The sequence below is a fragment of the Bubalus bubalis genome, chromosome 14 (assembly GCF_019923935.1).
Source record: "Bubalus bubalis isolate 160015118507 breed Murrah chromosome 14, NDDB_SH_1, whole genome shotgun sequence".
Classification (NCBI taxonomy): Eukaryota; Metazoa; Chordata; class Mammalia; order Artiodactyla; family Bovidae; genus Bubalus; species Bubalus bubalis.
The window spans coordinates 40,697,319-40,719,434 of record NC_059170.1 but is presented as its reverse complement, the minus strand read 5'-3'; the positions used below and the strand labels follow the sequence as shown (position 1 = coordinate 40,719,434).

General features: G+C 44.7%; 1 protein-coding gene across 1 annotated transcript; it reads right to left on the bottom strand.

Annotated features, from left to right (window-relative positions):
- Positions 1–5,684: 5,684 nt before the first annotated feature.
- On the bottom strand, positions 5,685–6,188 carry UCN3 (urocortin 3). Its single transcript, XM_006042884.4, has one exon. The coding sequence runs from the start codon at positions 6,186–6,188 to the stop codon at positions 5,685–5,687; it is 504 nt and encodes a 167-aa protein (XP_006042946.2).
- Positions 6,189–22,116: the final 15,928 nt, after the last annotated feature.

Below are 22,116 nucleotides of genomic sequence, written 5' to 3'. Positions count from 1 at the left end.
GAGAGTGAAAAAGTTGGCTTAAAACTCAACATTCAGAAAACTAAGATCATGGCATCCAGTCCCATCACTTCATGGCAAATAGGTGGGGAAACAGTGGAAACAGTGAGAGACTTTATTTTCTTGGGCTCCAAAACCATAGCAGATGGTGACTGCAGCCATGAAATTAAAAGATGCTTGCTCCATGGAAGAAAAGCTATGACCAACCTAGATAGCATATTAAAAAGCAGAGACATTACTTTGCCAACAAAGGCCCATCTGGTCAAGGCTATGGTTTTTCCAGTAGTCATGCATCGATGTGCGAGTTGGACTATAAAGAAAGCTGAGCACCAAAGAATTGATGCTTTTGAACTGTGGTGTTGGAGAAAACTCTTGAGAGTCCCTTGGACTGCAAGGAGATCATACCAGTCAATCGTAAAGGAAATCAGTCCTGAATATTCATTGGAAAAACTGATGCTGAAGCTGAAGCTCCAGTACTTTGGCCACCTGATGTGGAGAACTAACTCATTTGAAAAGACCCTGATGCTGGAAAAGATTGAAGGCAGGAGGAGAAGGGGATGACAGAGGATAAGATGGTTGGATGGCATCACCGACTCAATGGACGTGAGTCTGAGCAAGCTCCGGGAGTTGGTGATGGACAAGGAGGCCTGGTGTGCTGTAGTCCATGGGGTTGCAGAGTCAGACAGGACAGAGAGACTGGACTGAACTGGAGGCTTTTACAAAGTATTTTGTTTACCTGTGCTATTTCTCTATTTAGACACTAGAGGGCGCTAGTGAAATGCTTAAATAATTGCTCGATTTAGAGGGAAGCAGGCATACTGCAGTACACGGGGTCGCAAAGGGTCCAACACCACTGAGCGACTGAACTGAACTGAAGGGTATTTGCATAGGGCATTTGTATCTCTATATGTATGTGTACGCATGTGTGAAAAGACATTTAGAAAACTCAGAAAAGAACTTTTAGAAGTTTCCTTTTATTTTTTTAAAATTAGTAATCTACTAAAATTAAGATTAAAATCCTAATAATTCCTTAAATTTTAAGTTCAGCTTGTAAATCTTATTTCTAAGTTTAGCAAAATTTAAATAATCATTTTAAATATGTATGAATTTTTGGTCCCCTTTGCAATCTTAGATAAATGCTTAAATACTTTACGTTATATTCATTTTAATTTATTTTATTTTAAGAATTTTAATTATGTGACAAACCTTCCCAAGAGCTCTAGTTCTTTTAAAATAAACTAAACTAAACTATAAATGTGGTGACTGGTATTCTTATGTTCTCAAAACTGTCTATAAATTAATAAGATTTTTATTTAAGATCACATGCATAAATCCTTTACTCAAAATATGTATTTAAACTTGGAATTATAAGGCTGACTATAATTCTATTAGGCCAAATACTCTCAAATATTATACACATTGCACTTTAAATGCTAAATATGCACGGATTCCTATGTCATAAGAACTTTAATGATCTGTATTCAATTCACTCATTCACCAGTTATTTTCTGAACACCTGTCATGTGTTCCTAATTATTCTGACCACTGAGGATAAACAGTGAACCAAAAAAAAAAAAAAAATTCTTGCCCTTATGGTTTATATGACAGTGAAGTTGGGGGTCTATTTCCTGAGTATGTAAAGATGCTCACTCCTTAAGAAAACACCATGTCTGGGACTTCCGTGGCCGTCCAGTTAAGACTCTATGCTTCCATTTCAAGGGGTGCAGTTTCGATCCATGGTCAGGGAACTAAGATCCCACGTGTCTCGAGGCATGGCCAAGAAAACAAAAGAGAAACACACTGTGTCATCCCATAGGCTTGGGTTATCTTCCCAAGATACCTTTTTTGTCTTTTGCCTTCTCAGCTTGCTGCAGCTCCTAAGTGATGATGGCCAGGCTGTGACAGGATGTTTGTGGCTCTAATGGACGTGCTGAACCCTAGCAACTGCCTGTAACAGGGACTTCATTAATTAAAGGATGATGTGGGATCTTTGTGTTGTGTGCCTGGAACTAGTGCAATGGTGTATGTCGATTACACCTCAATAAAAATAAATGTTAAAAAGAACGAAGTGTCCCACAGCGCACTTAGATTTGAGTTACATGTTTAGTTTTTCAAGTCTGATTCCATCTGTAATTCTTACAGAGGTAGCTAGCTACACCATTTGATTAGATTTTGTGTTTCTTCAGCTCTATCTATCAATGTCTTTTAGTTTAATACTACATACCTTGGAGCATATGTACCTCCCATTTCTTGGAATTATATTGAATTCTGGGTATCACTTGGCTTTTGCTGATGATTTTGTTACAGCTTCCAAAATTATTCTGCTATCAGGAAGCAGAAACCATTTTTGGTTTTTAGTATTTGTTTTTGGGGTTTCTTGTTGGGTAGACCATTTAGAGATCCTGTCTTCCAGGCACTGGTCTCTTTGAAGAAGGTTCACTTGGCATTTGAGCCTTGTTTTAAGTAAAAGTTGCTCAGTCATGTCTGACTCTTTGTGACCCCATGAACTGTAGCCCCCCAGGCTCCTCTGTTCATGGGATTCTCCAAGCAAGAATGGAATTCCAGTACTGAAATGGGTTGCCATGCCCTTCTCCAGGGGATCTTCCCGACCCAGGGATCAAACTTGGGTCTCCTACATTGTAGGCAGATTCTTTTACTGTCTGAGCCACCAGGGAAGCCCCTCGAACCATTTTTTATTTTAAAAAGAGAGCTTAAAACAGTTTTTTTCAAGGGAACTCAAACCAGCACAGTTCTCCCCTACTCCTCTGCCCCCATCAATGATTTTACAAAGTGAAATCAAGAGAATCTTGGTTTTATGAGGTGAACTCAGGGGTGGGAGAAGGCAGTGGTAGTAGTCTCTGGATGTGGCAGTCTCCTCCACGTGCTTTTTTTTTAAAGGTTTTTTTTTTTTTTTGATGTGAACCATCTTTGAAGTCTTTATTGGATCTGTTACAATATTGCTTCTATTTCATGTTTCAGGGTTTTTTTGGCTGCAAGGTGTGTGATTCTGGCATTTGCAATGATCTGTGTCTTCTTTTTTTATTTTTAATCACCCTCTTGATTGGAGCTTTTGTGATGCAGGAACCATGATTTAAAATAAAGCAAAATATGAGAACCAATGTTATAGTACAGAGAACTCTACTCAGTGGACTGTGATGACCTAAAAGGGAAGGAAATCCAAGGAAGAGGGGATATATGTACACACATAGCTGATTCACTTTGCTGTGCAGCAGAAAATGACACAACATTGTAAAGCAACTATACTCCAGTACAAAAAAAAGCGAAACAAAACTTTGTAAAGCCACTTACTAAGTCCACTAGAGGCTGCTGTCTTCAAGGCTTTGTTCACCTAGCCGAAGGCCCTAAGAGGAGATAGCTGTGAACTTGGGTGTGCTTGCAGGTACCAGCCCCAACTTGGAAGCTCTCCTAGTGTTTTTGGTTGTTCAGGGAAATGTCATACCTGCTTGAGTTTTCTTTAACCAAGCTAATTCCGCACCCCCCCCCCCCCCAATTTCCTGTCCTTTGCACCTTTGGTGTGAGCAGAATGCCACACGCACTGTTAGAACAAAAATAAATGTTAAATATACTTGTGAGAACTCCGTGACATCTCGTTCCTAAAGAGGGTTCCTGGCACACCAACGCTGAGGGAAGTTAAAGGATTTGCTCAGAGACACAGAAGTGGAGGAACCCAGACTCACATAGGTATTTCTGCTGTGTCACAAGGGTTTTTTTCCCCCCACCCAGGATGGAAAAAACAGCTGCATTTCAGCTTTTTGAGCATTGGTTCTCTTTAGAGGTGGGGTATTTTTCATTTCCAAGTTAGCTTAACATTTAAAAAACTACACAGTTTTGCCTTTTCAAATAATGTTCACCAGAATCAGGGTTGTTGAGTTAAAGGTATAGTGAATTTGTGGTTTTGATTCGGATTTTCCAGATTGCCTCTCAGAATTCACGTTCCCACCAACCATCAGTGAAGGAGGGCGGCTTTGCACCTGTCAGTCATAGTGTGAACCTATTGTCAAACAGATTTTGCCAGTCTGATATGTGACAAATTCTGTTAGTGCAGTTTTGCTTTTTTTAGCAGTGAAGTTTAGCATCTGTTTGTACACTTAGGGGTCACTTGTATTTGTGTGTGTGTGATATATGTATTCCTGCTTATTTTTTTGAGGGCGATTGTTTTTTTTTTTTCAGTTATTTTGTGTGCGTGTTTGTGTGTGTTAAATTGCTCCAGTCATGTCCGACTCTTTGCAACCCTATGGACTGTAGCCCGTCAGGCTCCTCTCTCCATGGGATTCTCCAGGCAAGAACACTGGAGTGGGTTGCCATGCCCTCCTCCAGGGGATCTTCCCAACCCAGGGATCGAATGTCTCCTGCAATGGCAGGCAGGTTCTTTATCAGTAGGGTCACCTGGGAGGTTATTAGCTCTTTATGTATTTGATCAGTAAGATACTTGTCTTTTGCCTGTGTGGCAAACATTTTTCCAAATTTGTTGTCTGTCTCTTGACTTTGTCTGATGGTGGTGGTGTGTGCATATGAGGTTTATTTCACGTGAAGATGTTTTTTGTATGTATTCATGACTTGTCACCATGCAGAAAGCTCTGCTGCCAGAGGCCATCAGGGTGCTTGCTGATGTCCATTTTTAGTGAAGTGCTTCTATATTAAGCCTTCTCATCTTGCTCTGATTTCCTTGTATTTTTTACACTAATTGCTATCACCTTGCAGTTCATCACTTATATACTCCCTAGTGAAATTGCTTCTTTTCACATTTTGTTTTTGTCTGTTCTTTTAAGACTGTTGACTCATGGACAGCAAGGGCCTTGGCGCCTCCCACGTCAGTATCCCTAACCAGGCCCAGCACTGGGCTGGACAATGACCGTCGATTCTAGAAGCACCTATGACAGACTTAGTGGCCCAGGCCCTAGCAAGCCAGGGAGGAGCTGGGGGTGTCTTTCGTTCTACCCAGGGGCCCACTCTGTAGCAGACCCAAGGCTATGCCTCTGGTGGGACCTGGCCACATAGCCAGCTTCAGATCCAGTGATGGCCAACAGGGTCCTGCCAACTTGGCCTTTCCCAAGCTCTTGATGCCTCCCAAGACCTCCAGGGACTGTCCTGGGAGGGTCAGGAACGGACTCACCTGTACCCTGTCTCACTAGCTGCCCCTTTCCAAGCTTGGAGGCCTGAAGGCAGCCGACTGAAAGAAGAGGAATTGAAACCAGTCAGGGGTTCAAGAAGCCATGGGTTTTAATGTGGGTGAGAGGGGTTTTAATGAGGGTCTGGGGGCAGGGTGCTCAGCGCCCTTGCCTTCCTGCCTGGGTTGGTGTTGGTGTGGGGAGGGGAGGGCCTCCCTGTACTCCTCTTCTTGGGGTCAGAGAGCGGAGTGGAGGGCAGGGGTGCCTGACCTTTGCCTCTCCTTGTGGGGAGGGAGAAAGGAGACGCCTAGGGTAGATCTCAGTGTCTCGGTATCAGTACGGTGGCCTCCATCTGTGGATCTGGGACAACAGGCCGCTGGTGTGTGTAGGTATAGAGGGTGGGGGGGCCCAGCCGGAGGTGGGAAGGCACAGAGGGGTGGAGAGCCAGGAAACCAGGGCCGATTTTATCCCGCCGATAAAAACCGGCGGGACGGGCCAACCCTCCCTGTCCACCCCCCAACCTCCGTCCTCGTCCCAGGGGGTCCCCAGCCTCCTCCTCTACTTCTTCCGCCCGATCTGGGCCATGAGGTGGGCGTTGGCGGCGGCCTTGGCTCGCAGGTTCTTGGCCTTGGCGATGTTGAAGAGGATGTTCATGATGTTAGTGGGGACGTCCAGGGAAAGAGTGACCTTGGTGCGCCGGTCACTCTTGGCCTTGTCCTGGGACGGCCGCCCCTGGAACTGTGCCTGGGATGGGTACTTGTACCGGGTGCTGCCGGCCCCACCACCACCGCCGCCGCCCACGGAGCCAGGGAAGGTCCTTTTCTCCGTGTCGTCCTCCTCCTCCTGCCCCTCCTGGTCCTCCGGATCTCCGCGGGGCAGGGCGGGGAAGATCCGCTTGATCAGCAGCGACGTGTCCTTCCGCTGGCTCTTCTCGGCCTCACGTAGGGCTGTGTGGAGGCAGCTGGGGCTGGACCCGGCTTTGGGGGACCTCTGGGAGAGGCCCACCTGGGGGGCCCCGAGGAGCAGTAGCAAGACCAGCAGGAAGGGGGCCGGCACGAGCATCTCTCCCTGCAGCGGAAAAGACCGATACGTGTGAGAGGGTCTTAGGGTTCAGGGGGAGACGGGGCAGATCTACCAGGCTTTGTTCAAGTTCAACTTTGCCGGGTTTTGAAAGCGTGTTCTCTGGACTTGCAGGCCGCGTATCATGGAAATTTGTTAGCAATGCAGGGAATTCTCGGGTCTTGCTCCAGAGCTGGTCAATCAAAAGCTCTGGGGCCAGCAATCTGCGTGTTAACAAGCCTGATGATGACAGACCGTTGCCAGATGTAGGAATGGTCCAGATGTAGGAACCAGCTACCTAGCACGTGGAAAGAAACACAGGCTCTGGAGTTAGACAGAGGTAGGTTCAAATTCCAACTGGGTCCTTGTTTGCTTGAGGGTGGCAGGCAGATTACTTAACCTCTGAGAACGTCAATTTCCTCATCTGATAATAATAATGATAATAATAATAATGGGGGATAATAGGTACTACCTCATAAAGGTTAAATTAAAGTGGAAAAGCTCCCTGTCTAACCAAATACTTAACGAAGCATGTTGGTTCATGACTGTTTACATGTAATAATCCCCACGTGCTATTAGGATAAGATTCAGTACACAGGCAACCATCTCAGAAGTGATCTATCTGTATCTATGTATCTGTAAATGTACTATACATTATATAACTAATGAATATAATTCATATGAATATAAATATAGATGTATAGTGTGCCAGGGAACTTCATCCTGCAGACCATTATCTTGGTTGTGTTGCATTTCTGGCTTTTCTTTTTTGTCTCTTTGCTCCACTCTTACCCAGGTAGGCTCATCGTGCCTTGAACTCTAAGTCAGCGGTTCTCACGCTTCAGAGTGTTCAGAATCACGTAAATGGACTGTTCAAACACCAGCTGCTGGGCCCCATCCCCAGCATTTCTGAATCAGTAGATTTGGGGCAAGGCCTGAGAATCTGCATCCCTAACACATCCCTAGAGGATGCTGATGCTGTGGGTTCATGGACCACACTTTGTGAACCACTTTCTCAGCGTTCCTATCCATCTCCGAGGTCCTTAGAACTGTGTGCCCGATTCCCGGAGAACATTTTACAGGGCTCTTTAGACTGTGGAAGAATGGACTTATCCTTTCTTTTGATATTGTGCTCAATACCCAGACTTCTGGTTTCCTCATTCACTGAGGCTGTCCTTAGTTGTTTTGCATAAACATCCATGAATTGTGGCTTTAGCTGCCTTATGCCTTGAAGGCATTTTAAAGCTTGGGAGCACTCTCAAAGGGCTTGTTAAGCCTGAAAAGATTAAAAAAACCAAAAACCAACGCACAGAGAAAGGGTTAATAACGGGGTGGGGGTCGGGGTGGGAGGGGATCTGTCTCTCTCTGTCACTATCTCTCTCTCCCTTGGTCCCCTGCTCTTTTCATGGGTCAGGCTCGGCCCTACCTCCCACTACCTGGCTCAGTGACTAAATGCCCCTGGTCCCTATGTTCCCATCTGTGAGATTAGGGGATTGAGCTCCAGGCTCTCCTCCCTCTCTCCTTTTCTCCCTCTCTCTCCAGTTTAGCTTTGTTTAGCATTTGCATAAAACCATGGGAGATCGTGGGGCTTTCCAGGTGGCACTAGTGGTAAAGAATCTGCCTGCCAATACAGGAGACACAGGTTCAATCCCTAGGGGGGGAAGATCTCCTGGAGAAGGACATGGCAACCCACTCCAGTATTCATGCCTGGAGAATCCCATGGACAGAGGAGCCTGGTGGGCTATAGTCCATAGGGTGGCAAAGGATTGGACATGACTAAAGCGACTTAGCACTCACTCCTGCGTGGGAGGATGTTTGTAGATTATGTGCAAATAATACATTATTTTATATAAGGGACTTGAGCATCTGGGGATCTGTGACGGTCCTGGAGCCAATCCCAGGAACAGAGAGGACTGTCAAAGAAAAGAAACGTCCTTTCCTCCTTACTCAGGTCTGATTCCTAAGCAAGTTTCTCCTCTTACATTCTTTGGATTCCTTTGCCTTTACCATAGTGCAAGAGTACAAAGATTTAAGATTTCCCTGCTACCTGCTCTGAAAACACGTGGCCCCCATCTAGTTAGATTTACAGGGAGAAGTTCTTCATCTTCATTTTTCTCATTTGGGTACCTGACACTCAGCCATTCTTCGGGGGTTATTAGGGCAGTGCTTCTCTGGAGACGGACACTTGCTTCTAAGAGCTGTGACAGTCACGTCAAGCCCAGAAGGACAGGCAGCGAGGGACTCAGCTGGCCTGAAATTCAGAGCACCTGTGAGACACAGCGTCCCTGAAGGAAAAAAGTGAAGCTAGAGGCAAATGCAGGACACCATGGGCTTTGCCCAGAGGCAGCCCCATTTTCCAGCGTCCAGGAAGGCAGAGATAGTTCGCAGTCTGCAAACACGGGTAAGAAGTTGAATTAAAAAAACACTTTATAAAACCGTCACTGCTGAACCCAGGGACCCTTTAAGCATTTTGAAAGATATTATAGTAATGAGCTGCAGACTCATGGAAGCATTTATGTGTAACACACACACTTCTTAGCAATTCACACTTGAGCAAGCAGAGGGGGTTCATTCATGAAAGGCCTTTCCCCCCAAGAGGGAGAAAAGCCAGGAGAAAGTTGACAAGATCTAGATAACACTTGTTACTGGCAGCTTTTGTGTTGCTTTTCTGACTCCATTCATCCTCAGAAGTGGGAATGCTGGCTAGATTGCTGTGTTACAGGAGAACCCTGCAGACAGGATTTCTCGGAACACTTGGACATCAAATGGAGACATGAAACATCCATCTTTATGGCCTCTCCCCTTCAAGTGGGGGCATCTAATTGTTACAGACATCTGTTCCCTTCCTCCAGTGTCCCTGGTGGCCAGGGGGAAAGGACTCCAGGCTGTGAGGGCAGAGGACCTGGGCTGCGAACCTCGCTTACCCTCAAATGCCTTCCATCAGTCACTTAACCTCTCAGTCACCGCATCTTAAAAAGCAGACGTTACCTGCCTCACAGGTGTATGAAGAGAATGAAAGGAGATGACTTAGCAACCAGGAAATGCAAGCATTTTCCCGATCGGTCAGGCAGCGGGGACTGGTACCCCGGTTTCCACCCCTATCTTCCCCATCCACCCCATCTGGAAACACGATTTTCATGTTCACAGCTGGACTCTGTTCAGAAAAACACATTTGTGAGAACCCATCCTGCTTCTGGTTTATTACCTTTTGCAAAGCAGGCCTCTCTACTATTGGGGGGAGGATGCTCTTGCCCCCCCTGAGAAACCTCCCCCTGGTCCCTTTGGGGCTGCCTTCTCCCCATTTAAAACACAGATGTTGACGTTTCAGCACAGTGCCCCCAGGGGTGCTTGCAACTCTTATCGCTCACCCCATCCAGTCCCCAGCACCTCCTGCATAATTAAGGGCAAATCAAGTGATCCTTCATAGGAAAGTCCCAACCAGAGCCTTACCTGTGAGAAGACTTCCCTCTGGAGTGCAAATGCTCAGTGAGGCGGGCGGGCAGCTTCAGAACCGAGAGGTCTGCCCCAGGAACATCCCCCCCGAACTTCTGTCTTCTCTGGGGTCGCCGGCTCCTTTTCTTGAATTGTTTGTAAGTGGGCCGTGATCTTTCCTCTCTATGGAAACCACTCCACTCCCTCGTGTGTGTGCATATACATAAAAGTGACAGATCACGGGGTGGATCATAAATCCAGACGCGGTGTCTACCCTGGGATGTGATCCTGTTTAAAATACAACCCAAGCAGCTGTGCACGTCACGGAGATGACAAGCTGTCAGCATCTCTGACCGCTCCTACCCACCTTCTCTCCCAGACCTCCCATCACTGCCCCCACCCCCCACTGCCCTTCCTGCCCTAGCAACTGGCTTCATTGATAAAAAGAAAAAAACACACTCTGTTGAACTGAGAAGCAGCTTCTTTGAAGAGTTTTATTACTCATCTTCGTTCTTACTAACTTCAGTCTCTCTACCCTTCTTCCTGGAGCCAACACCTGCTTGAAAGTAGAGAAGAAATTTGTCTGCTGTCCTGTGATTAGTTTTAGTTTTTTTTTTTTTTTTAAATTTCTTTGGCATCACCAACTCAATGGACAAGTGTTTGAGCAAACTCCTGGAGGTTATGAAGGACAGGGAAGCCTGGCGTGCTGCAGTCCATGGGGTCAAAAAAGAGTCAGACATGACTTAGCTACTGAGCAATGGAAACACTTATTTATTATTATTTTGGCTGTTCTGAGTCTTCATTGCAGCGTGCAGGTTTATCCAGTTGCGGTACATGGGCTCAGTAGCTGCAGTGTGTGGGCTTAGGCACAGTTTGCATTTTCACCAAGACCTTTATTGAACAGCCTAGCTACATTCCAAATGAACTTTTTGGCCAGCTCAATGCAAATAACCCCTTTAATAATTTGACTATAAACCCTTTCAAATCAAATACCACTTTTTGTCTTACAGTCTGCTTTGTCTGATATTGAAATAGCTATTCCAGTTTTCCTTTGGTTGACATTTGCTTGGTGCATTTTTTCCATTTTTTTTTGTGTCAAAGTTCTTTTGTAAAGGGTATGTGCTGAAATTAAAAAATCTAATCAACCATCTCTGTATTAACAAGGCCTTAATATTAGTATTAGTTTGTACTAATAGTGATCACTGACGTGACACATTTGTATGAATAATGATTACTGATGTTTTCGGATTATTTTCTGCTGTTTCACATCGTAAAACACTTCCTATTTGGTCTGCTTTTCCCCTCTGTTTCTGTTTATTTCTCTTTTTCCTTGTCTGTGTTCTTCTAAATTGATTAAATTTTCATTTCATTTTCCCCGCTATTAGTTTGTATATAAGCATTTAAAGCTACAACTGGGGCTTCCCTGGTGGCTCAGTGGTAAAGAACCATCTTGCCAATGTAGGAGCTGTATGAGACCCTGGTTTGATTCCTGGGTTGGGAAGATCCCCTGGAGGAGGAAATGGCAGCCCTCTCCAGTATTCTTGCCTGGAGAATCCCAAGGACAGAGGAGTCTGGTGGGCTATAGTCCATGGGGTCGCACAGTGTTGGACACCACTGAGCAAATGAGTATGCAAAAACTACAGTTCTTGCTCTGGGCACTGATTCACTACACCTCACGCATGAACAGAGCCCCCTGTAACCTGGTGAAAAATCTCTGGTCTGTGAAGTAAGGGGAGACCCTTGCCTTGACTCTTGTTTTTCCCAACAGGCAGGACTGATTTAGTTATTAGTAACCGTACTTCTATAATAACAGCACACCCATGATCCTGCATTAACATCCAGTCCTTTCTGATATGGGTTCTCTAGCGCTGTCTTCTATCCACCTATCAGGAATCAATCTCATTGGACTTTGCATCCCCCTTGAAACCAGCAGCGGTGGGAACAGGTGGGGACAGTTCCAGCCTGTCTCTGTGTCCAGGTGCCATGGTGAATTACAGACGTTTTATGATCCTCTCAGATGGACTTTTAGTGGCTGATTGATTCCTGGAGCAAAGCTCCTGGGAGCCACAGGCTAGAGGCAGCTGCCTCCCTCGGGGCCTCGTGAAACAGCATCAGAGCTTTCTGTCTGGGACTTACTTCCCTGATGGTCCAGTGGTTAAGACTCCATGCTGCCCTTGCAGGGGGTGTGGGTTTGATCCCTGGTCAGCGAACTAAGATCCCTCATGTTGCATGGCCAAATAAATAAATAGTAATGGAATAACCTTAAAAAAAAAAAAAAGCTTTCTGTCTCCCTCCAGGGGAAGGGGAGGACGTTGGCTTCTTGGGCAAACTTGCAAACTGCCCCATAGCCACTTTTCCACATGTGGATACAATCACAGTGCCCTGTTTACCTGATCTGTAGACAAGGGGATCAACACCAACAGATACACTTAGGGCACATGTTTTCTCTATTGACAAGGGAATTGGAAACTCTTCTGAACATCTTACAAAGCAGTGGACTGGCAGCATGCTCCCAGACGGGGCCAGGATGGCGAGCTCACTTGTGGTTCTGCTCATGGGAAAAGTAAGTAGTAATGGTAACCAAGCAGCCCACGTTCTTCCAAGGCTAATACACGCACTCTGCCACCCCCCACCCCTGAACATGTTTTGGAATCTCTTATCTACATGTTGTTCAGTTGCTCGGTCATGTCCCACTCTTTGCAGCCCTGTGGACCATAGCCCACCAGGCTTCTCTGTCCATGGACTTTTCCAGGCAGGAATATTGGAGTGAGTTGCCATGGCCTCCTCCAGGAGCTTTTCCTGACTCAGGGATTGAACCCACATCTCTTACATCTCCTGCATTGCTGGCAGATACTTTACTGCTGAGCCAACAAGGGGAAGCCCAATACATAGCACACTATGTTACTATTCAGTTCAGTTTAGTCGTTCAGTCGTGTCTGACTCTTTGCGACCCCATGGACTGCAGCACACCAGGCTTCCCTGCCCATCACCAGCTCCTGGAGCTTGCTCAAACTCATGTCCATCGAGTTGGTGATGCTCTGTCATCCCCCTCTCCTCCTGCCTTCAATCTTTCTTGCATTGGGGTCTTTTCTAATGAGTCAACTCTCTGCATCAGGTGGCCAAAGTATGCCTGCCAGCTAATCAGGGACTATGCTTAATCAGTTCACCAATCAATCAATCAATCAGAAATAAACCACCATGTTCCTATCTACTGTGAATTTTAATCTGTTTCCCCAGGCAAGTCTAGGCTTTGAGACTGGCTGTGGTCCACTCCTGACTGTGTCCGTTTGCCTGTAAGCAGCTTGAGACTGAAGTCTATGCCAGGAAAAGCACCACGAACACAGCATCTGCTGTTTAGCAGAGACTCAACAAGTGAGGTTGATTCTCCTTATTCAGTAGCTCCGTGTATGTGCATATACAATTGCAACCCATCACATATATCCAAACAGATAATACATATTTAAAAAAATTTATTTGGCTGCATTGAGTCTTAGCTGTGGCATGTGGGATCTCGTTCCCTGACCAGGGATAGAACCTGGGCCCCCTGCATTGGGAGCGTGGAGTCTTAGCCACTGGACCAGCAGGGAAGTCCCAACAGACATTCTTTAGTATTTTAAATGCTTTTGTTTGCATGAACTCTTTCAGAATCACAGAATGCTTGGCCTAAAAGAGAGTTCATGATCTAGTTCAGTCACTTAGCTGGGGTCACACACAGGTGAACCTCAGAACTCAGGCCCCCGACATGAACATCCTCAAGGATGATCTCTTTTGCGAAGCTGGATAAGCCTGCATTTCTAACCACAAGGAGAGAACAGAACTTGGCCTTGAGAGTGAGGGATTGTTGTAGACACGGAGCCCATAATTGAAGATAATAGTATTGAAATGAAATTAAAAAGAGATTATTAGAGGTTTATTCAAAAAGACAAGTTACGGGGACTCAAATTGCATTGAGATTCCATTTCATCTCTAATAATCAAGGGAGGGTGAAGGATGTGTGTGCAGGTCTCCACAGAATGAGGCTGGGTTAGAAGACAGTGATGTCATCACTATAGTTGGCTTTTGAGAGTATAAAATCCTACAGTTTCCATTATAGAGGCAGAAGGAACAATTCAAATTTCAGGGAGTACACTTGTTTGTATACAGGTGTACAAGACAGAAATAGTAGGGGGAGAGTAAAAAACAGACAGTTCTGCAATTTTGGCCAGTAATTGTCATGAGGTTAGGGAGGAGAGCTGCTACAAACAGGAAAAGCAGGTTCATCCCATGATGCTGGATCACTGGCCACATGGGCAGAGACCTCCACCACTGACTCCACCTCCAACTTTTCTTGTTTTGCTCTATAAGCCAGAAAAGAAACACCACTTTGCCAAGTCTGCCTCCACCCAATTATGCCCTGGCTTCCTTAACTCCAAGAAAAGAGAGGGAACATGAGTAGGATGAAAGACTGATGTGTTGGTAAAGCTTTCCCTCTTTATTCTACTACTGTAGAAACATTTAATAAATTCAATCATAGCTCCATGGGATGAATTAGGAGATTGGGATTGACATATATACACTATTGATACTGTGTGTAAAACAGATAACCAATGAGAACCTGCTGTATAGCACAGGGAACTTTCCTCAATGCCCTGTGGTGACCTAAATGGGAGGGAAATCCAAAAAAGAGAGGTATATGTATACGTATAGCTGATTCACTTTGCTGTACAGCAGAAACTAAAAGCTCTAATACTTTGGCCCCCTGGTGTGAAGAGTCAACTCATTGGAAAAGATCTTGATTCTGGGAAAGACTGAAGGCAAAAGGAGTAGGGGGTGGAAGAGGATGAGATGGTTGGATAGCATCATCGACATGAATTTGAGCAAACTCCGGGAGGTAGTGGAGGACAGAGAAGCCTGGTGAGCAGCAGTCCATAGGTCACCAAGAGTTGAACACGACTTAGTGACTGAACAACAACAACAGCAGCATCAGAATCTAAGACAGCATTGTCAATCAACTATACTTCAATCAAAAAGCCATCCCTCCAAGTCAGGTTTATTGTAGACCTACTAAGGACAAGAAACACAAGTGCTTAATATTTAATACTAAGGACTATAGTAACTACTAAGAACTATAGAAGCCAGCTGCTCAAAGTGTGGTCCATGGACCTTCAACCTCAGCATCCCTGGGAGCTTTTAGAGATGCAGAATCTCAGTTCTCACTTCAGCCCTAATGAATCAAACTTCCTTTTAATAAGAGCCTCAGGTGAGAAGAACAGCCTTTGGAAGCGCTAACCAAAGGCTGTATCACAGGAGTATTTTTGTAGACAAGTTTGAAGAATCAGGTAGTTAAATGGGAAGAGAGCCTCACAAGAAGATTAGAAATGATAAGCTTTTAATTTGTTTTTAAAATAATTCTATTTATTTTTGGCTGTGCTGGGACTTTGTTGCCGCTTAGGCTTTTCCTCTAGTTGCGGCGAGTGGGGGCTCCTCTGTAGTTGTGGGGTGTGGGCTTCGCGTTGCGGTGCGTCTCAGGGCACGAGCTCCAGGTGCAGGAGCTCAGCTGTTGTGGTTGTGGGGTCAGTAGTTTCGGCTCCTGGGCTCTAGGGCACACAGCAGTTGTGGTGCATGGGCATAGCGGCTCCTGGGGGGCTATGTGGGATCTTCCTGGACCAGAAATCAAACCTGGGTTTCCTGCACTGGCAGGCAGATTCTTTACCACTGAGCCACCGGGGAAGCCCAGACATGATCAGCTTTTTAATCCTGTGTGGAACACAGCTTGACTTTGCTGCTGTTGCTGCTAAGTCGCTTCAGTCGTGTCCGACTCTGTGCGACCCCATAGATGGCACTCCACCAGGCTCCCCCATCCCTGGGATTCTCCAGGCAAGAATACTGGAGTGGGGTGCCATTGCCTTCTCCCAGCTTGACTTTACTCCCCAGTGAAAGCCCAGTGTCACTTTGGTCCCATGGCCTGTAACTTTGGGAAGTTACAGGTCCCAGGGCTTGTAACTTTGGAAAGTTACAGGTCCCAGGGCCTGTAACTTTGGGAAGGACATCTTTTTACCATGGTGAGGGGCCAAAAGTGGATGAAATTAAAAGTATTGTTCAGTAAGACAGGCCCAGAAATCGCTTGTTGGGCCTTGGAGGCGGTGTGGACTGCAGGTCCCACGTCATCAGACCAAGGCATGAGAAACTGAACTGGTAACCTGAGAAAACATGGGTGCATGAATTTGTAGCCATAGCGTAGGTGTTATTTTATATTCTACCCTTTCTCCCTCTCTCCCTGCCTTTGTGAACATTTAAAAATCTGCATTTCTCTCTGTCATCCCAGACTTGCTTTCCACCTACTCTCTGTCCTGGGGCTGATGACATCTGTTCCTTCATGTCACACTCTGGACGGTGGACAGCTCTCAGGATTGCTCATGTTCCCATGTGGGAAGGGATGTCTCCACAGTCATCTTGGTGAGCAGCGGGTGCCTGCTGAGGTCCTGGGGTCTGCAGGAAATAGTGCTGATGTTACGCGGTGTAGAAGGTAGAGAAGCCTGGGCTGAACCTGAGCTGCTAATGAGAACATGTGGTGACACCCTGGAGTCTCCCTGCAGCAGCTCAGAGGTGAAAATGAGATCCTCCCTCATGACAGTCCATTGTTCATTCCCACCAGCTGGTCCTTCTCTCCTAGGCTTGTTTTCAACAATCCAAACCTTGTTATTGAAGATGGCGGCTTCTTAGTGCCTTACCATGATTGCAAGCTCACTGTCCCCCTTGTAAAACAAGCATTTGTGCTCAGTCATATCTGACTCTTTGCAATACTATGGACTGTAGCCTGCCAGTCTTCTCTGTTCTTGAAATTTTGTAGGCAAGAATACCGGAGTGGGTTGCCATTTCCTCCTCCATAGGATCTTCTGGACCCAGGGATGAACCTATGTCTCCTGCATTAGCCTGGGAAGCCCTGTAAAACAAGGCAGTTGCCCCAATAACTTTCTGTGCACTCTTTTAAAACTCCAATTGTTTTTCAGAAAGTTTCCAGGAAAGTAGAAATGAGTGTGATGAACAAAGGTATACTCCTTATGTAAATTAACCAAATATGAGCATTGTGATTGTGTATGTGTGTGTGTGTGTGTGTGGGGGGTGTTGTATGAGGAAATGATCAGCTTTTTAAATCTTCGAGGAACACAGCTTGACTTGCATACCCCTTGAAATTTGAATTGCTCCTTCAATATATTAAGAATTGTGGCATGTATTCAAAGCAGCATACAGAGGAAATTTATAGTTTTAAATGCTTATATGGGAAGAGAAGAAAGGTCTGAAACCAGTGATCTAAGCTTTCACATAGAAAAAGAAAAACAAGTTAAGTCCAAAGCAAGGAATTTAAGTAGTAAAGATAAGAGTCAGTTCCGTTCAGTCACTCCATCATGTCCAACTCTTTGTGACCCCATGGACTGCAGCACGCCAGGCTTCCCTGTCCATCACCAACTCCCGGAGCTTGCTCAAACTCATGTTCATCAAGTTGGTGATGCCATCCAACCCTCTCATTCTCTGTTACCCCCTTCTCCTGACTTCAATCTTTTCCAACATCAGGGTCTTTTCCAATGAGTCAGTTCTTCGCATCAGGTGGCCAAAGTATTGGAGTTTCAGCTTCAGAGTATATATATATATATATCTTAGAGTATATATATATATATATATATATATATATATATACAGTGTGATATACATCATTGTGTATATATACATATATGTATGAAATAGAGACTAGAAAATGAGAGGAACAATGAAAACAAAAGCTGGTATTTTTTGAAGAGCAACAGAATTTATAAACCTCTAGCTAGACCGTGAATAAAAGAGAGAAGACCCAAATTACTGATATCAGGAATCCAAGACGGACTTCATTACTGACCCTTCAGGACAGTAATGACTGTGACAAACACCTGTCTGCCCTTAAGTACATTGACTTAGATAAAATGGAAAGATATCTTCTGTGTTCTTTGTAATGCGGTCACGATGCAGAGTTCTTTGCTGCGTACTAGAACAGGCACCCAGTTCCACCATCTCTTACTTTATTCTGACTAATTGCCAATTAAAGCTCTACACTCACTCGAGTCTCTGGTTGTCACCTTTCTCTGATGCCCTAACCTTTGCTGGCCCTCCTCCACTGAGTGTAATATGCAGAGAATTAGATGCAAATGAGGATATATCTATCTGGAAATGAGTTTTCTTCAGAAATATTTGCAAAGGGGGAGTAGGTGGGAGCAACACTTAAATGTCAGTAATAAATGTTTCAGTTTTCAACTCAGGAAGAGCTTCAGAGACGCCCTGTTTTGCCCTTTCAAAACAATAGGTCTAGTTAACCATCCCGTTTGGAAGAGGAGCACACTGAGTTTATAAAAATAGGTTTTACATGATGAAGGAAATTTGAATTTTTGGTAAGGTCATTTGTTCACTTAAATATTTATTGAATGCCTATGGGTGTTAGGGACAGTCTTGACTTCTGAAGATTGAAGATGGAGCAGGATAGTCACGATTCTTGCCTTCAAAGCAGCATCTTTCAGAACAAATGATGAACTCATTTCCTGTTGAGAGAGGATCATTCCTGTTCATCCTTCACTTGGAAGATTAAGTGTTCGGTTAGATGTGTAAGAACTGCCAGATCAAAGACTGCTCTTTTATAATTTTTAAAGCCACCAGGGAAGCCCAAAAGATATGATAAGATTAGACAAATATTGCCAATTGTCCTCTATAACAATAAGTAGCAGTTTTCAGTCTTAATAGCAATGTATCAGAATGCAAATTAAGGTCTCTTGAATCTGAAGCACCTGCCAGGTGGGCTGGAGTAAGCTGAAGATGGATAAAGAGGAAAGTGGCTGGACAGTGGGATGACCCATAACTATAAGAGGGAAAGACCAGGGTACATTAAGGACATCCAAGTCCAATCTTGGGGGCCACCAAAAGACTCAGACATCAAAATTCACACTTAGTATAAGAGGTGAGGATGAACAGGACGCATCTATCTCCAATGGGAAATAAGTTCACCATTTCTCTGGGGGATGTTGCTGTCTTGTTCAGTCTCTAATGTTTCTCTCTCTAAATCTCAGATGAAGATAAGATTTCCTGTCTCTCTGCATACATGAAGGGATGGTTGTTTTTCTTCCCTTTTCTTGAACATGCACTTAAAAAGAAAGTATGTTTATAAAAACTTTTCATTTCATGCTGCTGCTGCTGCTAAGTCGCTTCAGTCGTGTCCGACTCTGTGCGACCCCATAGACGGCAGCCCACCAGGCTCCCACATCCCTGGGATTCTCCAGGCAAGAACACTGGAGTGGGTTGCCATTTCCTTCTCCAATGCATGAAAGTGAAAAGTGAAAGTGAAGTTGCTCGGTCGTGTTGGACTCTTAGCGACTCCATGGACTGCAGCCTATTAGGCTCCTCTTTCCGTGGGATTTTCCAGGCAAGAGTACTGGAGTGGGGTGCCATTTCATTTCATACTGGAGTATAATTGATTAACCATGTTGTGATAGTTTCAGGTGTAGAGCAAAGTGATTCATTTATATATTTATACATTCATTTATTCATTATACATACACATGTGCCTCTGTGTGCTCTGTGCTCAGGTGCTCAATTGTGTCTGACTCTGCAACCCCATGGACTGTAGCCTGCCAGGCTCCTCCGTCCATGGGATTCTTCAGGCAAAAAGACTGGAGTGGGTTGCCATTTCCTCCTTCAGGGGGTCTTCCAGGGGATCTTCCTGACTCAGGGATAGAACCTGCATCTCTTGTGTCTCCTACATTGGCAGGTGGATACTTTATCACCTGGGAAGCCCCAACACATGTACTTATTCTTCTTCCAATTAAACAACAAAACACTTTTAACAAATACATTCTTTATGATTGTTTCCCTCAAGCAAAGACCTTTGATGGATGGTTTAATATCCTTCCCTCTGATCAGCTTCTGATAGAATGAACAGGAGGGCAGAAAAGCTTTGAGAACACCAACATAACAAGATGATTTCTTAGTACACTCCATCAAGACTTAACTCCAAATGGTATCGCAGCCCTGATAGCCTTAGCACATCTGAGAACCTTTGGCCTTGTCTGGCCTGTGCAGGAGGAAACATGAGCAAGCTGTCCCAAGGACAATGAAGTACGGACAAAGCTGAGGGGAGAGAGACCTGCCAGGCTTGGCTGGGCCCCCGCTTCCCCAGACTGATCTTTGGCTTCCTTAGCAGCTTCACTAAGAAATGTGCATGAATATCCATCAGCTTGTTCAACTTGAAGAAATATGAGTGAGAGTCTGGCTCAACAATATCTAGGGAACATTTTTGGGAACACGGTTCTGTACTGAGTTCTGTTTTTGGGTCCTCACTACTAAAACAGAGGGGAGAGAGTCACTCCACCCTCCTCTGTGACCCCTACACAAATCAAGGAAATAGAAATCACACAATTCAGTCTGGGAGACAAACCCTTACATTTTTGAGATGCTATAGAAATCAAGTAGTTACGATGTGAGTTGGATATATGTCGGTGTCCTTATTAGGTAAGACAATACCTAGTCTGTTGAGAACAAATGACTCAAGGAGGTAAAAGAGATATATTGATGAAGCCTGCATGTAGTGACAAAGGGTGTGAGTTATTCCTCTTCTTAGAGCTTTTTCTCTGGATGTTAAGAATTACTGTTTTAGTTGGGAGGCTGGCATTTCCAATTCGATCAACGCTTTTTGAGGAGAAACCACATGAGAGGTCCTGCAAGGGACACAAAGATGAACAGCAGTGGCACTTGTCCTCAGGGCTCACAGTGTGTGTGTGTGTGTGTGTGTGTGTGATTAGAGACAAAAAAAATAGCTACCAGAAAAGCTACCATAGATTGAGTACTTCATATGCCCGGCACTACTCACAGTTATTTTTATTTATTTATATTTTCTATTTATTTTATTTTTTAGGCTGGTTGCATGGCATGTGGAATCTTAGTTCCCGGACCAGACACTGAATCCATGCCCTCTGCATTGGGAGCTCAGAGTCTTAACTACTGAATCACTAGGTAAGTCCCCCCAAGTTATTTTTAATCTCATTTAATCCTTTCAACAACCATGTAAGGTAGGTATGATTCTCTATTTATGGTTAAGTGATTTTCCCAGTTCAGTTCAGTTGCTCAGTCGTGTCCAACTCTTTGTGACTCCATGGACTGCAGCATACTAGGTCTCCTGGTCCATCATCAACTCCCAGAGTTTACTCAAACACATGTCCTTTGAGTTGGTGATGCCATCTGACTATCTCATCCTCTGTTGTCCCCTTCTCCTCCCACCTTTAATCTTTCCCAGCATCAGGGTCTTTTCCAATGAGTCAGTTCTTCACGTCAGGTGGCCAAAGTATTGGAGTTTCAGCTTCAGCATCAGTCCTTCTAATGAATATTCAGGACTGATTTCCTTTAGGATGGACTGGTTGGATCTCCTTGCTGTCCAAGGGACTGTCAAGAGTCTTCTCCAACACCACAGTTAAAAAGCATCAATTCTTCAGTGCTGAGCTTTCTTTATAGTCCAACTCTCACAACTATACTTGACTACTGAAAAAACCATAGCTTTGACTAGACTTTGTTGGCAAAGTAATGTCTCTGCTTTTTAATATGCTATCTAGGTTGGTCATAACTTTCCTTCCAAAGAGCAAACATCTTTTAATTTCATGACTTCAGTCTCCATCTGCAGTGATTTTGGAGCCCCCCTAAATAAGATCTGTCACAGTTTCCATGGTTTCCCCATCTATTTGCCATGAAGTGATGGGACCAGATGTCATGATCTTAATTTTCTGAATGTTGAGTTTTAAGCCAATTTTTTCACTTTCCTTTTTCACTTTCATCAATAGGCTCTTTAGTTCTTCTTCACTTTCTGCCATAAGGGTGGTGTCATCTGCATATCTGAGGTTATTGATATTTCTCCTGGCAATCTTGGTTCCAGCTTGTGCTTCATCCTGTCCAGCATTTATCATGGTGTACTCTGCATATAAGTTAAATAAACAGGGTGACAATATACAGCCTTGACATAGTCCTTTTCCTGTTTGGAACCAGTCTGTTGCTCCATGACCAGTTCTAACTGTTGCTTCTTGACCTGCATACAGATTTCTCAGGAGATAGGTCAGGTGGTCTGGTATTCCCATCTCTTTAAGAATTTTCCACAGTTTCTGGCATAGTCAATAAAGCAGAAGTAGATGTTTTTCTGGAACTCTCTTGCTTTTTTGATGATCCAATCTAGTTGGCAATTTGATCTCTGGTTCCTCTGCCTTTTCTAAAACCAGATTGAACATCTGGAAGTTCACAGTTCATGTACTATTGAAACCTGGCTTGGAGAATTTTGAACATTACTTTGCTAGCTTGTGAGATGAGTGTGATTGTGCAGTAGTTTGAGCATTCTTTGGCATTGCCTTTCTTTGGGATTGGAATGAAAACTGACATTTTCCAGTCCAGTGGCCACTGCTGAGTTTTCCAAATTTGCTGGCATATTGAGTGCAGCACTTTCACAGCATCATCTTTTAGGATTTGAAAT

Excerpts from the sequence above, each read along its gene's own strand:
- UCN3 (XM_006042884.4), bottom strand. The coding sequence starts at position 6,188 with ATGCTCGTGCCGGCCCCCTTCCTGCTGGTCTTGCTACTGCTCCTCGGG.